This window comes from Hippocampus comes, unplaced genomic scaffold, assembly GCF_001891065.2.
Source record: "Hippocampus comes isolate QL1 unplaced genomic scaffold, H_comes_QL1_v1.1 scaffold59, whole genome shotgun sequence".
In the NCBI taxonomy this organism is placed as follows: domain Eukaryota; kingdom Metazoa; phylum Chordata; class Actinopteri; order Syngnathiformes; family Syngnathidae; genus Hippocampus; species Hippocampus comes.
This window is the reverse complement of record NW_017805406.1, coordinates 2,335,782-2,352,785: the sequence shown is the minus strand read 5'-3', so window position 1 is coordinate 2,352,785 and position 17,004 is coordinate 2,335,782. Positions and strand designations below refer to the sequence as shown.

Sequence of the window (17,004 nt, the reverse complement as noted above, 5' to 3'; positions counted from 1 at the left end):
TATATATATATATAAAACACCTGAATCGATGCATATGGGTACAGTGTACATCTGTTTGTTCGTGTGTTGATAACCAGGAGCATGTCATGTCTCTAGCAATGCAGCGAAGCACTCAGAAGATCCCAATTTCTTTCTTTTATTTTATTTTAATACGCCAATGGCAAAATCTCACTCCCCGCTAAATAAAACAGCCAATGTTTGGAAACAAGCTCTCCTCGCTCAACACTTCCAAGGAGAGGGAGAGGTCATCGAGATGAGTTAGCGGCGGACCCGACGCAACAGAAGGGATGTGGGAAAGCATGGCGGCCGTGGGCGGGAATGTGGCTCGCGGAGGAACGTGTAAGGGGAAAAAAAATAAATAAAATCATAGAAATTGTTCGGAAGAGGACAAAACATAAATGAAGGCAAGAGTGCAGATGGCGATGAGGCGGGAAGAGGAGTGGGAGAGGGGTCAGGAAAAGGTGAGCGAGACCGAGGGGAGAAGCGACACGCGGCTCACCGTCAAGGCTGAGGGATTGAGGCTGATTGAGTGTATGCGAGCTGCAGGACATTTTGCTTTCGAAATACAGATGCTGCCACCCTGTCACACATGGATTTGTATAAAAGGGTTAAAGCACTGCTCGCCAGCCCCCAAATTCCCTGGAATTTGTCGTCATTTTCTTCTCGGATACCAACAACCGTGACAAAAAACAACAACAAAAAAAAAAAAAAGATTTTGAAAATTACTGTGATAATATCTAAAATCTTAAATTAGGTGATGGCTGTGATTGTTGTTCATTATTACCGAATACATATCCCAATATAATGCGATAATAGTCAAAACTTTCTGCATAAAGCCAATAATCGGGCCGATTTGATTTCCACTTTTCAAGTCAGTCACCAAAAGCCAACTGTCCCTAAAAAAAATGATCTTGAAGGATTATTTAGGCTCTGTGTCTTCAGAGTGATTCTGCCAGAAAACGGTTTTCGGCCCAAATATCGCAACGCTTCAAACTGTTCCATGGAAAGCACGCAACCACAATGCAGCTCACGGATGAGATATCAGCCTTGTTTCTTGTCCTTGTTCTTCGATGACTACTCTTCCTCTTTAACTTTCTGACAGTTTATGTGGCCCCGTGGCAACATGCTGCCTCTCACAGGTCATTCCGGGTATTTCTCCGAACGGATGTTTTTAGGCAACAACCGTACGTGCTGTGCTATTTGAGTCCCGTTGAGTACAGTCCACCACACACTAAAGGAGCAGTAAAAACACATTAGAGTTTTTCCCTCTTCATCATTGGGGTCTCTCACTTTGGAACAATTGCTCATCTTTGGGAAAAAAAAAAGTTTCTTCGGATTATTTGTTGAATGATGACAGTCACACCTCCTTGCTAGTACCCGAACATTCCAGACACTTTTTGTTTCACTTACGGTGATGGTTACAGGAAAACATTGCCCGTACGTTTCTGGTGATACATTTGTCCCTTTTTCGAACAAACTTTACCGTAGAAATGGAACATACATGATGGTCGATATAGACAATAATCAAGTGAATGAGGCACGGTAGGATACATTGTTGCTGTCTACCATTTGCGCTTGGTTTCTGTTTGGGATGTGATTATTTTGAACACTCATCATGGTTCTTTTGACAGATGAATATGTTCTTCTGAATTCAAGTCATTCGTTGCCGGTACGTACAACATAAGACTCCTCGATAAATTACTTAGGCCGCCATCCCACTATCAGATGCACATTGACACGCATGTACATCCAGGCCATGCGTTTACGCGGCAAACTCGGTGCACTCCCGCTCGCGTGTGATGAAAATAAATAAACCATCGCGTAAGAAAGCAGGCGTAAAAGATGCTCAGGGAAGACTGCACATTTAAGCAGCTGAAGGGGGGTGGGGGGGGCCTCTTCTTCATAAAACATTGTGCACCATCCCCATCTACAGGTCATCTAGACCGCAACAGTGCCGCTCAACACGCTGACGTCTCCCTCACTCACCTCCCCCCCTTTCTCCACGCTACTGTACATCTCATCGAGATTGTTCTCATTAATGAAGTTTTTGGGGTTTTTTTTCCTAGGGAACTTGAAATTCTGTACGAGACATCCAAAAGTGGATTCGATTATGATGCGAGTCGATAATTATGCTCCTGTGGAAGGCCCCGGGTGGCTTTGATGTAATCTAATGTATAAACAATGGAAATTCGGCTCGTGACGTCAATGCGTGGCAATCATCGACAACATCGACGCAAATCGTCGCGCAAGGGCATCATTTTTGCACTTAATAGGACACGCTGCTGTAAATTGTTTGCCGAGGCCGCAGCGCCTCGGCATGAATCAACGTTCAAGTCGGCTGCGCCTCTCTGACACTTTTGGTGAATAATTCAAGGAGAGCCCTGATTGATCCTCAACAAGGCGCACATCCCCTGCAGTTAAACCGGCTGAAGAATTAGAACTGCAGCTCTGCCTTATTTGCTCACCATTGATCCACTGTTGGTGTATCATGACAGAGTTACGCACAATAATCCAAAGCATTTGAGTCAGATTATGATATAATCTCAAACAAACGTTTTTTTTTTTTTTTTTTTTTTTGTGGTCATTTCATCCAAATATGACCACAGCTACGTCACACTCTACAGACCAAGTCAAGTATGACCTCAAGCATCCAGTTATCCACTCACGGTTAATATACAACACCACCATGACATGCGTCGTGGCTATTTTCGCTCCTTATCTCATTATCTCGACAAAATAACAAGCATGGAGGTGTCTTGTGGGAATGCCCCACTTTACAACCACAGCGAATCTGCTCCAACACATCAAGGAAATAGAACATCACACTCAAGTAAGACAATAAAATAGCTCAGTTTTTTTTGTTTGGGTTTTTTTGTTTTGTTTTGTGGCCCATAAAACAAACAATGCAATGCAGCCATTCATACGCATTTTTTTTTTTTGTCCGAGAGTTTTATTGATGTTTACCTTTTGGCACCCAGGACGATGTGGGCAATGAGCAAGCAAGCCCCCAGGCACAGCGAGGCCACGCTGCCCCGTTCACACATTGTTGAATATGAGGACCTTTCACTGCTGGAGGTCAGAGCAGAGAAACACACAGTGCAGAGATAGGTTAATAACACGAGCATACACATACATTTGGTCACAACGATAACACGGAAGCCACAATCCGAGAATGTTCAGCAACCAGATCGAGGTGGTAGCACACCTGTGCACGGGACCGCTTCCTTCTTTTTCCTGAACCTGCAATGTGAACGACCGCTGTACCGCAATATCAAACCCTCGATACCACCCCCCCCCTCCTATTTTCCCCTCTCTGAATAAAATAAGAGCATTTGCTTCCTCCTCAGTCATTAAGATGGGATGGTGAGTGTCATGATGCGAGCAGGCGCACACCAAAAGACAAGATTTTGTGGATGTGTCTGAATTACTTACAAATCAGATCCAATGGGCACCGCAACGATATTGGTTCTAAAAAAAAAATGAACTAAATCCTTTGGCTGACAAGGATTTGCAGCCTGATGCAGATTATGTAAAAAGGAATAAATCTCCCCCCCCCCCAAAAAAAGGAGCACACTTTCTAAGTTATCCCATGCACAAAAATGACACCCTCTCCTCTCACAGCGCCACGATGTTATGTGACACGTATCTATTTGGGAAGAAGGTTAAAGATTGAGCATGCAACTGGCATCACTGCAAGGCTGCTCCGTGCATGCTGATCCGGTTGTGCGTAATGAAGCGACGCGCGCGCTGTTCCGGGCGCTGGCTATGCCACTGAATTCTCTCCTCTGTCCATCCAACATCCCGCCTCACCTAAAATCTATTTCGAAGCCTGACTCCCGAAGTCCTCATTTTCATCCAGAATGAGAACATCTCACCCCCCCTCCCCCAACCCAACCCCAAACCCTCAAATCCCATCTTCTAGCATCCAAAGAGGGGGGTAATAAATGAGTCACTTACAGCAGATGGGTTCGGAATAGACGCTTGTATCCCCTCCTCAAAGTTTGAATATCTTCTCTAAGCCAGACCGGTAATAAAAAATAAAAAAAAATGATTGAGGGGGGTGGGGGGGGGTAGAAAGTAAATCCTGTGTGATCTCACATCTGACGAATTCTAGCTGGAGGCTGCTGGAGACGATATGTATGCAGGTCTCTCTCTCTTCTCTCTCTCTCGCTGCCTCTCTCCCTCCCTCTCTCTCTCTTTCCCTCGTTTTCAGTCAACTCTAATCACAAAAATAAAGGAATAATAATAACAATAAAAAAAATTAAAAACCCACTCCAAACTAGAAATGCACTTCACCTTGCAAGGGATCCGCGCTCAACGCATCCACAAGAGGATGCATGTGAGGATTCCATGTCAGATTACGCGAGACCGCCCATTTTATACTGTATGCAGCACTATTTAACTTCCGCTGCTGTCATCTCTTTGCAATTGTAGCTAAATATAACACAACCGAATGCCATGTATTCATTATTTTTTTTGGGACTGCATCGCCCCATAAGCCACTCCGCACAGAGCTGACTTGCATGCGTGCTCCTCAAAAAGGCACGGTGACACCCCTGAGAACAACATCCTCAGTGCAATTCAAATAAGAGTAAAAAGAGACAGCGGCTCACCAGCTTGCGCCGACGTGACGAGCCTTCCCCGTTGGCTTTCTTCTCTCAATCCAAATGAAATCCTCCGCGAATCTCTGCGTGGCGTAAAAAAAAAATAGATATACGAGGGGAAGATATTACGAGTGGAAATACAAGTGTGAGAGTGTATGGAGCGAATGTGCCTCTGCAGGCGCGCCACTCCACACTGAGCGCGCCGAGCTGCGTGCATCTGCAAGGGAGGGAGAGGGGGGGAAACGGGCTCGTCGACCAACCAGCCAGCCTATAATTTTTGTAGTCGTCAAGTTAAACTACAAATCAGAGGACATTTTCACCCCCCCTCCCCACCACCCCTACCCTACTGAATTGCCACCACCACAACCATCACCCACCTCCTTTAATGCGCGCCACATGAGCATAAAAACAATGACATTATGGTTAATATTATGAATGTGTGTGTGTGTTTATTGTTTTTTTTTTTTCACAACGGAGGGGTTTATTCAGAATGAAGCGTCCCGGCTTCAGTGACTCACGCATCGCCTTCCGTTTATTTGCATCTCAGCAAGGGACGAATGGTGTACGTCAGTCGTGCATGCATCGGCTGCATTGCATCGCGCGCTTCCCCGCCCCCCCCCTCCCGTTTTTTTTTTTACGCGTGTTTAAAGTGGAGTGTGAATGATGAGTTTTGAAGCGACGTGGCGGCCGCGTTCCATCCAATCCGACTCCCCTTGAATACCCCTTCATAACAAAAATAATAATAAGGACCAAATCTTCACTCCATAAAGCTCAACTGTATTGTCTGAAGAAGCCCCCGCGTCACTACAACGCCCCCCAACTCCAACTAGTCTCCTCGATCGGATCTGCGCCCCTGAGCGCGTGCACGTGGCGTGGAGCGTGTACAACACGTGCCAGTGAGTTGCCAGAGCGCGTGCATGCGTTCGTGATGAGCGTGCAACAGTGAGGAGACAAAATAATTGGGTGTTATTTTTAAAACATGATTTCTGTAACAACAAACTAAAGTGATTTGGCTACACTCAGGGCTGGATTGACCATCTGATTTAGAGGGCAGATACCCGGTGGGCTGGCATCTATTTGGGCAGACGAGGTGCCATTTTAATATTATTTTTCCCCAACAGACCGGCACATAATTTTGACGGCGCATCCCATTAATCCATTTATAGACGGCAAATGGAACCAATCAATATCAATTGCAGAGCTATGTGGTAGCCAGGGATGCTCAGGCGTCATGTCGGAATGAGTCTTTTAGAAGAAACTGTCTTTAGAATATAATGTGATTCTTAGAATCGGTGTCAATTGTGTCCATTATTTTCACACTATTGCAAGCAAGCAACGTGCCTGAGAAGTCATTGTTTATCATACGATCCACAGTCACAGTTGTACATGCGCTTGCACAAGCATGCGTGTAACTATGCGCACGTGGGATGGTCTTTGCCAAAATGACAGGGCTGATTTTTTTTTTTTATTGTTTACCATTCCAGGAGGTGATCTATATGTGTGTATATATGTGTATATATATAAGAGTTGCCAAAACAGCACTCTAAATAAGTTGTTTATTCATCCATCCATCCATTTTCTCCAATCCACAGGTCTCATTTGCGTCCTGAGCCAGCTGACATTGGGTGGGAGCTGGGGTACATCCTGTCTTCTGTCGACAAATAAGCATTCGCCGGTACATTCATGCCTGTATGAACAATCTGATTCACTTCACTAAAGCTAACATGCATTATTTTGTGTATCCGCAAGCCCAGAGAAAACATGCAAATTCCATACGTGAGCCAGAGCTAATATTCAAATCTGGGACCCATCGACTGTGAGGCAGACAGACGCTTTAACGTCGAGTGCACCGCGCATCTTGTCAATAAGTTGCAACTGAAATACAATTTTATAAAGTGCCAACACAAATCATGTGCAGGGCATTGTTTAACTGAGCCTGAAATTGTTTAACTAGCTATTAAGCGGTCGCAGCAGCGCACTTTGGATCAAAAAGATTGCTCAGATTCTTGCTTCTGGTCATGTCACATTTGTGTTGCCACTTGATGTGAGCATCAGTGCACAGGGTTCACAACATGTCTTTGCACTTTGTAACCAGACTGTTTCGAGGCGGCGCGTTGGGCTCGTGGTTTGGATTTGCACCACCGTTCTTCGGTTCAAAGCTCGAATCACGGCTTCGGCATTTGCGAAAGCGTGTCTCTTCATATCACTATTGGCCAGAAAGACAGCGCCATCTGTTGGGACTCTACCTCCCCTAATGAAGAGCTTTCACAGCGCTCTTCCTCACGCTGTGAGGCATCAGGACCGAGCCAATCCCACCTCCACCTTAGAGGCCAGCTGATGAAGACGTGAAGAGAGAGGAACTAAAGAGAGAGAGATTGATGGCTGTAATTTGCTTGAGAGATGTGTGCGTTATGAGCAAATAATCACTCCCGGTGAGTAGGCTTTTTGATTTTTTTCTTTCCCCCCCACTTTTTGTGCAGGAATAAGTGGAAAGGGATGAGGGGCAGCCTCTCTCCTGTGTGTCGCACATCCATCACGCCGCGCTGTATATGCGCTGATAATGTATTTGGTGTCACACAATCTTACAGTAGGCTACACTCTAAATTGACATTCCTCAGCTGTATGTGGCAGCCAGCCTTGTGTCATTTATACGAAGTGGGGGGGGTGGCCTGCAGCCAAGTAAGCGCTGAGCGGAGATGTGTGCTTTTTCTCGGTGTGCTCAGTGGTTCGTGTCGAGTGTCGTATGTGTGAGTCACTCGCATGGTTAGCTTTATTAAGTAACACACTTGTGCACCATGTTGGTTTGCTTTGCCGTGCAAACACTCTGAAACAGATCAATCGATCCATTTGCTTGCGAAAGTGGATATGAGTCACAATCTATCACAGCCAAGGTTGTTATAGTTCTCTGTCCAGGGGCGGATTTGCGAGATGGAGTGCTGATCCACCGTGGGAGAGACCAGTAGGATCATTTCAAAATTAAAAAAAAAACAAACATTTGAGAGGGTTTGATGCCAGCTGCTTGCATATTTATGAATGAAATACGTCGGGTTCGAAAAGTTCCCTCCTGGTGCGACCGCTTGGTATTGTCTTATCGTTTATCAATTCAATCTGGCAAAGATGAGATAATTGACGATATAGACGTTGTAAAATTCATATTCCTTATAATCCCATTTTGGAGTTCTGTGAAATACCTGCCAAGTCTCCATACCCATTTTTTTTCTGCTTTATTGGGCAGCCCGCAAATCGCTAACGATAGCGCAGTCGCGTGACCGGTGTATGCTGTAATTTCCACTTAGTCCACTTGGGGGCATCATTGTTGTCATTCTCACCATTCACGAACATCGACTGTGACTTCCTTCAATCGACTCATAAGATGAATGAACTCCAAGCGGAGGACTAAATAGTTCCTGCGCTCTGTGAACTGCGCTTTTCATGAGCTGACATCTCGTACCGCGCAAGGCCGAACAGGCCTAAACACGTACGCACACAAACGAACAGATATCTCTTGGTATTGTACTATTGTCGTTGGAGCGTGCGCGAAAGACATTTCAACACAAAAAAATATTATTTGAAAAAGCTTTGTTGGCAAAACTTATATATATATATATATAACACACTTATTATAATAAAGCATCTAAATCCTTTAAGGTTTAATATCCAGAATTTTTGTATGCTTTGTGTTTAGTGAGTACTTGAAAATTTAAATCAGGCCTGCCTCTATGAGTGTACCCTGTTTGCCGCCCTCTTGTTTGTTGTACTGTATTCCAACCCAAACATCGTTTCCAATAACATAACTGCGCCTTATAAATTGGCCAGGCCACCCTTGGATGTGGTCCTCAGCGTAGGCGCGGGAGTGCTATTAGGATTGAGTGAGCATGTGGTTTTTATGCTAAATCAAGATGTTGTATGAAAACTGAAGGATTAGCAGCACATTTTTTTTTTAATCAAATCTGTTCCCCTAAAATGACGGGTAGACATACCATACGTGTCAGTTCTAAAAGCCATCCTCTTGTGGCCTTTTGAGGTCACCTTCACTTCTTGCTTTTGGCTTTTGGCTCCAGGATGTCACTGAAAAGGTAGTTAACTTCCTTAATTTAGTTGTTGTTTCAATCCTTTTTGTCTCGTCAATGCTTGATGACAGTCATTGAAATCTCAGCGTACGTGACGTGCGCAGACGTCAGAGCGGGCCTCTCCTCGCTGTCACTCGTCAAGGATACTGCGCAGAACCCTCAAGCTTCCTGGCCTCTGGTAGAGGACCCGAGCTGAATGAGGGATGGACACCACCCGAGGGGTGAGACGAGGATTTTTATAAACACTGATTTTAATAGAGCATCTAAATCCTTTAAGTTTTAATATTCAGAATTTTTGTATGCTTTGTACTTGAAAATTTAAATCAGGCCTGCCTCTATGAGTGTACCCTGTTTGCCGCCCTCTTGTTTGTTGTACTGTATTCCAACCCAAACATCGTTTCCAATAACATAACTGCGCCTTATAAATTGGCCAGGCCACCCTTGGATGTGGTGGTCTGTTGTTTGAAGGCTTTTTTTTTTTTTTTAAATGCCCCCGCAAAAGTTTTCCCAATTCGAAGCTTCTTTCAAATTCTGTTTCTTGAAAGGTTTTGCAAGATATCAACTCAAATGTAGCTGATACTAAATTTTTTACATGAACACAAACAAACCTAACGATGACACATCCTCTTGTGGCCTTTTGAGGTCACCTTCACTTCTTGCTTTTGGCTTCCGGGCTCCAGGATGTCACTGAAAAGGTTCCTTAATTTAGTTGTTGTTTCAGTCCTTTTTTGTCTCGTCAATGCTTGATGACACTCATTGAAATCTCAGCGTACGTGACGTGCGCAGACGTCAGAGCGGGCCTCTCCTCGCTGTCACTCGTCGGTTTACGTAACGTGTGATTATAATCTTGCGATTCAGCCAACCGCCGCGCAACAGTTGAGGCTGGCCCGAGCATTCAAATCCCGCTGACCATCTGTTCCGTCGCTTAGTTGCTTCACTTCAAATACTTCTCCCGTCCGCTGCAACGTGTTTATTTCACATCGCCTTTGATTGCTCTCATTGTGTACTTGACGCTTCATCTCACCAGCGCCGGAGATGTCATCGCCGCACAATATATGCTGTTAGGTAGGGAACAAAGGAATGGAAGGAACTTCTGGAATTCAACGGAGTAATTTTTGGTTCCTGTTAATATCCGAATAAAGTTGCGGCAAACATTCTTAGGCTGCATTTCTGATTTGATTTGTATTTTTTCAACTGGTACGGATACGATCAGAAATAACTGAGGGGTGCCACATAGGGTGTAAATTGGGCAGCAGACCCCTTATAATGTTCTTTTTGGGCCTTCGAGCCTGTGATGCGGGCAAACTCGAGCAAATTATCTTCTTTGTTTTTCTAATTATTAATTATTTTCACCAAAGTCTCGCCATATTTCCTTCATCCTCCTCGTCTTCTCCCAAGAGACTTTGGATGCGCTCCACCAACAGAGTGAACAGCGCAAACGTGTCCTCCTCTTTGACGCTTGGCTCTTCTTCACGCGTTTCTTCTTTTTGTTTTTCCTCTCAAGACTTTTGGGCCACAGTTTTTTTTTTTTTTTTTAAATGCCCCCGCAAAAGTTTTCCCAATTCGAAGCTTCTTTCAAATTCTGTTTCTTGAAAGGTTTTGCAAGATATCAACTCGAATGTAGCTGACACTAAATTTTTTACACGAACACAAACAAACCTAACGATGACGCACAAAAACCAGAAAAGCAACATCACCCCAACAAAACCGTGAAACAAGGGCATCATCTTTCGCTGATTTTAATTACACGACGAATACTTGCAATAGTAATCCTGTACCAATAAATTGAACCAATAGTCAAATCATTCTTTTGTCAGGATTCAATCACATATGTGAGCTTTACATTAAAACATACAACAGAAGCATAGCACAGGAAAAACAAAAAAAGGCTTTGTTCTTCTTCTCCTTGTTCTGCTTATTTGCATGCCGCTTCATGTTCTCCTCTTGCGCTCGCTTTCTCCGGAGACGTTTCGACCATTCGGCGGCGGCATACACGCGAGTTAACATTCGCGGCGTCTTCTTTGCTGTGTTCTTTTTCTTCTTTGCCTTCTTCCGGGATTCTTTGAGTCTGGTACACTGCCAGAGATCGGTGAAAACATTTGTCGTCCTCCTCTTCCTTTGCGGCGCCTTTTTGGCCTCGTGTCGCCAGAAAAGTAGTCAAGCCTCAACCTCAAACTCATTGCCTTTTTCTTACTCGTATTCTTTGCCTTCTTTGTCATCGTCGTCGTCGTCGTCTTGTTCTTCTTCAGCTTTTTCATCTTCATCCTCCTCGTCTTCTCCCAAGAGACTTTGGATGCGCTCCACCAACAGAGTGAACAGCGCAAACGTGTCCTCCTCTTTGACGCTTGGCTCTTCTTCACGCGTTTCTTCTTTTTGTTTTTCCTCTCAAGACTTTTGGGCCACATGGCACCAGTGTAGCATGAAAATTAACGTTCAAGACAAGGACGTCTTGTTCTTGGCCCTCTTGCTTTCTCCCAAGACGATTTGAGCCAGAAGTCCCAGTTTAGGTCACAACTTGGGCGACATAGACCTCCCTCCTCTTTTACGGTTAACCTTTCAACTTTGTCTTTCTTCTTTTCTTGCGTGGGCGGCGAGCATAGCACCCAACAACAAAATCTTTTCAACCGCATTGTCTTATTCTTCTTAATCTTGTTCTTTTTTTATTGTCTTTTTTTTTCCCCAGGGTACTTTGAGCCTGGGAACACCTGCACACTTGTCTTCTTTTACGGCATCGTCGTCTTTTGTCTGTTTTTTTTCTTTCACTTTCTTCAAAGAATTAGATGTAAAAGGCAAAGTACACAGGAAACTTCTGTCTTCTTCGTCTCCATTTTTTTTTCTCATCTATTCAACTCGGTTCTTGTCTTCCTCCGTAGCATCAAAGCACATTTTCTCCTGTTCTTCTTCCAAAATGCTTTGAGAAGATGACGCAAGCGTTCCTCAGAGCAAACTGACTTCTTATCCCTCTTCAGTGCCTTCTTCCTTGCCCGGGCTCTTCTCGTGCTTCCTTTTCCCTTTCACCAGCATGGCATCGTCTTTCTCCTTTCTTTGTTGTTCTTCGCTTTTTTTCCAAGGCACTTTGAGAATGTACTGCCAGCCTAGTTCAAGAAAAACTTTCATATTACCCATCTTCTTCTATGCCTTATTCTTCTCCGCCTCGCCCCCGAGAGCCACGTGACCTTTGCGACATGCTAATATTCCACAAATGATGGAGTAAAACCGCTTCTGGTTCCCTTTTGACATTATTTTCGTGTCAGATTTCATGAAGCAAATTTTTGAAGAAAAAAAAAAAGCATGCAGCCTTCATGGACTCGTAAAATCACATCGATGATCTGATTTGCGCACATCACTCTGAGATCAAGTGAATCTTAAAATTGCACCTCGACTGACACTTGCAGAATGACTCAACTCGTCTGCAATGCATCTGCTTTTCCCATACGGTCCTCCCTTTGTCTGGTAAGAGCGCTGACATTAATGGATCATAAAGTCTCTTCTCTGTGAGAGAGATTGCAGTGTAGCATCGTTAACTACGGCAATTATACACCATGACAGTTCCTCTCAAACATCCCACTGATCTGAAAATAAAGCCGGAGCGTGACAGGGAGAGCTCGGTGAGGGAACGGGGTGAGAGGTGCTCCGAGATTGTTAGCAGAAGTTAATGAAACACCAGGAAAAGGTGACATTGGCAACATGTGGGTTGACCAAAAAAAAAAAAAATCGCAGAGACTGTTGCTGTCTCTATTTCTGGAGGTGTGGGAGTGTTTGTGTGCTTTTGTGTCAACGTGTGAAAAAGAGAGGCTGTGACTTAAAAAAAAACATCTATACAGTTTGAAAGCACATAGACAACATATCCTTCATTATGGATCATCGTTGAGTAACTTTCCCTAATCTGTGATAGTGTAAAGTGGTTTTATTTCCATCCATCCTTTTTCTTTGCCGTTTCTTACTGACTTTAGGCAAGTGCCTGTCTGTACACTCTGAATTTAGCGCCAGCCAAGCGCAGGACATACACACAATAGGCAATAATCCACAAGTATGGTCAATTTAGACTCTTCAACTAATCTAAAAATTATGTTTTTGGAATGTGGGGAAAAGTCGGATTAGGCATTAAAAAAAAAAAAAAACACGCAAGTACTGGAAGAATATGCACATGCCACAAAGGAAAGGCCTTGGCTGCAATCCGAACAACAGGTCTCTTGACTTTGAGGCGGACCGTAGGCGACTGAGGCTTCCTCTCACATACCAAAAATGAAGAAAAATTCACATTAAATTGTAGCTGCAACGCATTCTCAAATGCTGAAATACTTTTTTAGTTACGTAAGTTATTGTGGAAGGTTCTGGTGGAAGCGGACCAGAAACGGCAACAAGAAGTCATTTGCGATCTCCAGCAGTTTATTTTACTAATTTAGCAAGTTCCGGCGTTTTGTTTTTAGCGTAATAAGTCACGTGACGGAGAAGCGTGGTTTGACGTGCGTCAAGAGTGACACAGACGAATCTAACGGAGAATCGGGTAATTTTTCAAAATAAAATATCTTTCGTATTCCAAAATAAATGCAACGGAATTAATGTAAGTTCTTATTGTGCGGCCCGGTACCAAATGCCCCACGGACCGGTATCGGTCGGCGGACCGGCGGTTGGGGACCCCTGACATAGACAACATATCCTTCATTATGGATCATCGTTGAGTAACTTTCCCTAATCTGTGATAGTGTAAAGTGGTTTTATTTCCATCCATCCTTTTTCTTTGCCGTTTCTTGCTGACTTTGGGCAAGCGCCTGTCTGTACACTCTGAATTTAGCGCCAGCCAAGCGCAGGACATACACACAATAGGCAATAATCCACAAGTATGGTCAATTTAGACTCTTCAACTAATCTAAAAATTATGTTTTTGGAATGTGGGGAAAAGTCGGATTAGGCATTAAAAAAAAAAAAAACACGCAAGTACTGGAAGAATATGCACACGCCACAAAGGAAAGGCCTTGGCTGCAATCTGAACAACAGGTCTCTTGGCTTTGAGGCGACTGAGGCTTCCTCTTACATACCAAAAATGAAGAAAAATTCACATTATACACACTAAATACTTTTTTAGTTACGTAAGTTATTGTGGAAGGTTCTGGTGGAAGCGGACCAGAAACGGCAACAAGAATCAATGCCGCATTTGTCCTCTATTCACATAACCGGCGTTGGCGCTAACTGATTGTGTGAATGAGTTTGTTGGCAAGGCCAAAAGACAAATCATGACCTCAGTTGAATCCCATTAGATAGAAATCAGGTCGATTACCACCAAAGGGAGGAATTCGTTTTCAGGTTAGATGAGTGGCGATGGATGTCGCAGAAGACTGGCATCATGAATGATGTCATGTTTGGATATCGTGTGCAGCCTCAGTTCAGCAAGCGTCAGATAATCTGTTGCCATTTTTAATTCATAAACATTTGCCTGACCAGGAAGTAGATTTTGTTTCTTCGAAAATAACAAAATGTACATTTTCATGAAGGCAATAGATTCACTCAGGAATAGATTGTTTCAACATCCATAATTTCCTTTAGGGAAGAGACTCAAAAAAAAAAAAGTTTTCGGCTACATTAGCTCGTCTCCAAAGCTTCTCAATTGCCAAAGTGGCGCCTCCCATTCGGTCTCCACAGCTGCTTGAGCATGATTGATGGAAGGCGCGAGAGCGCGCTGGCGAGCCAGAGGTGGTCACTGGAGCTTATAGGGGGTAATAAGGTGTGATGACGGCTGAGGTGGCTGTGCTGGATGTACTGTAATTGTGCCGCAAACAATATACGTGGCTTTGTGGGCTGTTCAGTGTCAGTCCCCTTGTGACTGGAACAAGCCCGACGACTGCGGTCTATTGGATGTAATGTTTGCGGAGGGCTGCAGCACTGGTGGGTAAGTGTGTCAACACCCATGCGGTTGAGACTTGATGACAATACATGGAGCCAGTGTACAAAAGTATCAAGTGGCCTCGTAAAGATGGAAGATAATATTGACACCTTCCCACAATCTTACACTTTGGGAGTTGGGTGTTTCCAGGGCAATAATGGCCTTCCTATTGACTTCCTATACCACATAGAGCAGGAACCTTTTTCCTATCGGGGGCCAGTCAGTAGTATTGTTGTCTTATGTTACCACCTTTCCTCTTCAGGATCATTGGGAGCTGAAAACTGAATTTCGAACTGTATTACAGGACCAACACGTATATTATACTGGTTAACAGCCAATTTTAATCAGATGTGGTTTTATTTGTCCTTAAAGGTATTTTAGACGCCGACTTAAAAAAATGTCTTGCTTTTTTTTTTCTAGCACATCACATTCTACCACGTTTTATTTTTGTTATTACTAAAACCTCACGTGCTAGAGAAAAACAAGTGCAGATTCAGAATCAGTATTAAAAAAAAATCATCTAGAAAAGTTTACTCGCATCTCGAAAAAAAAAAGTAAAACGTGTTGACAATTTTTATTGATATATACAATTGTTTCCTTTATTATATGTCAATCATATAAATAACCAAGATCAATAAATCATTAAAAAAATCCTCAATATCCGTACGGTTTCTATTTTAAGGAATTTATGGTCACTTGAAGGGGGGAGAAAAAAAACAAAAGTGGAATCAGAGGGAGATTGACTCCTCATTTATCACAGTGAACCCGAGGCCAAGAGCATTGTCATGTCCGACAGTTCTGTCCCCTCCTGTGCTTTCATCGCACTTCCTCCACCTGTGACATTTCTCTGACTGTGATTGCGAATGGTCATATTAATGGTGTGAGTGACCTCCGCGGGCCCCGCACATCAAATCTGTGTGGCAGGAGTAAGATTTGTGTCAGACACCTCGGCCTTCCACCTTGTTAAACAGCCCAATTTATGTGGCTACACATTAAAGGCCATATGCTGCAATGTGTTTTTTTTTTTTTTTTAAATAATAAAAAATAAATAAATAAAATCAACCTATCTGGTGTTTTGTGTGTATGAGTGTGGCTATGTTGCTTAAAACACAGAAATGTGTTGTTTTTTTTTAGCATGTATGGAAGCTACAAAACCAACTTCCAGGAAATGTGCCCAAAAACAACACACTTCTGGTGCCAAAATGCTGAAAAAGAAATTTTGTTTGTTGTTAGGCATTTTTCTTTCAACAACGAGAGCATCTTGAGGACCAAGTGTCTTTCTGTGTCAGTGTACATGTTGGCATACAGCTGATGCTCTCTGCCAGAGTGCTTTAAAATTTACAGGTAATGCTTCAGTGTCTGCCTCAATGACACTTACAAGATATCAACTGCTGAGAAGGCAGATTGGCCTTTTTTTTTTTTTTTTTTAATACAGCTCCACCCGTCCAAGCTCTTCCGGAGGTTAAAAGCATCACTAGCCCCAAGCCAAATAATTAAAGTTTTCTATGCATGTCCTGGCTTTTAATTACATTTTAATTGTACAAAAAAAAAAAAAGAGTCTGCATCAACTCGCCAGGCCACAGCATGAGCTAAACTTGCACAAGGGCAGTTTGAAAACTTCTGCCTTCATAAAAATATTAAGACTCAGTTCATTCAACCGTTTGGAATATTGCGTTTCTTTCCATATACTTTTCCTTTCTGAGACCAACAGAGACAAATTCCTTTGCAAGAGTAAAATTGCCAAGTCATGGTAAAGGCATCGAATATGTGGCCTGTATTTTCAGCGATTTGCTTAAATCGCCTTGCAGTGCGATCTTAAATTGCCTGGAAGTCATTTCCACGGGGTCTATTTTTATGACCAAAGAGTTTGCGTGATGAAAGCTCCCCGCGCTTCGCATGGCAAAAAAAAAATGCTTTGTTTGAGTTGAGTGTCAGGCACGCAGTGATACATGCTGATGTGAAATTTGTCAAGTCAACATTGGCGTGAAAGTTCCCCTCGGAGCAAGTATTTGCCCAAGCACCGTCAGCACATTGCAGACGACCGGAGGGAAATTGGTTGATACAGAATACGGCCGCATGTGGTCCTTCTGTGCATTCCTGTGGTAATTTCGTGTGCAAAGCATGATGGGTAGAAAGAGTGTATTTGCTTTTATGAGCAACAGTGCTGTGGTTGTTCATGATTGCTAATTAAAGTACACTGTGGTGCTTTATGGAAAGACAATTAGGTCGAGACCCCTGTCGCGGAACAGGATGAGGTCACCGGTAATGAGCCCTTTTTGACCTCTCGGGCCACCGTAGTTCTCATGTTGGACAATGCAGCTGTTATGTTTAACAATTGACGTATATCTGTTCAAATTACATCTTGGTGAATGTAATATTGGGTTTGTTTGCTTTCACCTGGTGACAGTCTATCACATGGAAGTGGGTGCTTGTTACTAGGCATAGTTTA

At 43.5% G+C, this 17,004-nt stretch overlaps 1 protein-coding gene across 3 annotated transcripts in view; it reads right to left on the bottom strand.

The window, feature by feature from the left end:
* Positions 1-4,809, bottom strand: part of gabra1 (gamma-aminobutyric acid type A receptor subunit alpha1) — a 44,176-nt gene extending 39,367 nt beyond the window's left edge. The window contains exons 1-2 of one of the 3 annotated variants that reach the window (XM_019873444.1): positions 4,614-4,809; positions 2,965-3,069 (exon numbers count right to left, since the gene is read on the bottom strand). In XM_019873444.1, the coding sequence (XP_019729003.1) occupies positions 2,965-3,044 (80 nt within the window). In that variant the 5' untranslated portion in view covers positions 3,045-3,069; positions 4,614-4,809. Of the gene's footprint in view, positions 1-2,964; positions 3,070-3,957; positions 4,201-4,613 lie in introns of those variants that run through there. The other 2 variants (XM_019873445.1, XM_019873446.1) reach the window with 2 other exon arrangements.
* Positions 4,810-17,004: the final 12,195 nt, after the last annotated feature.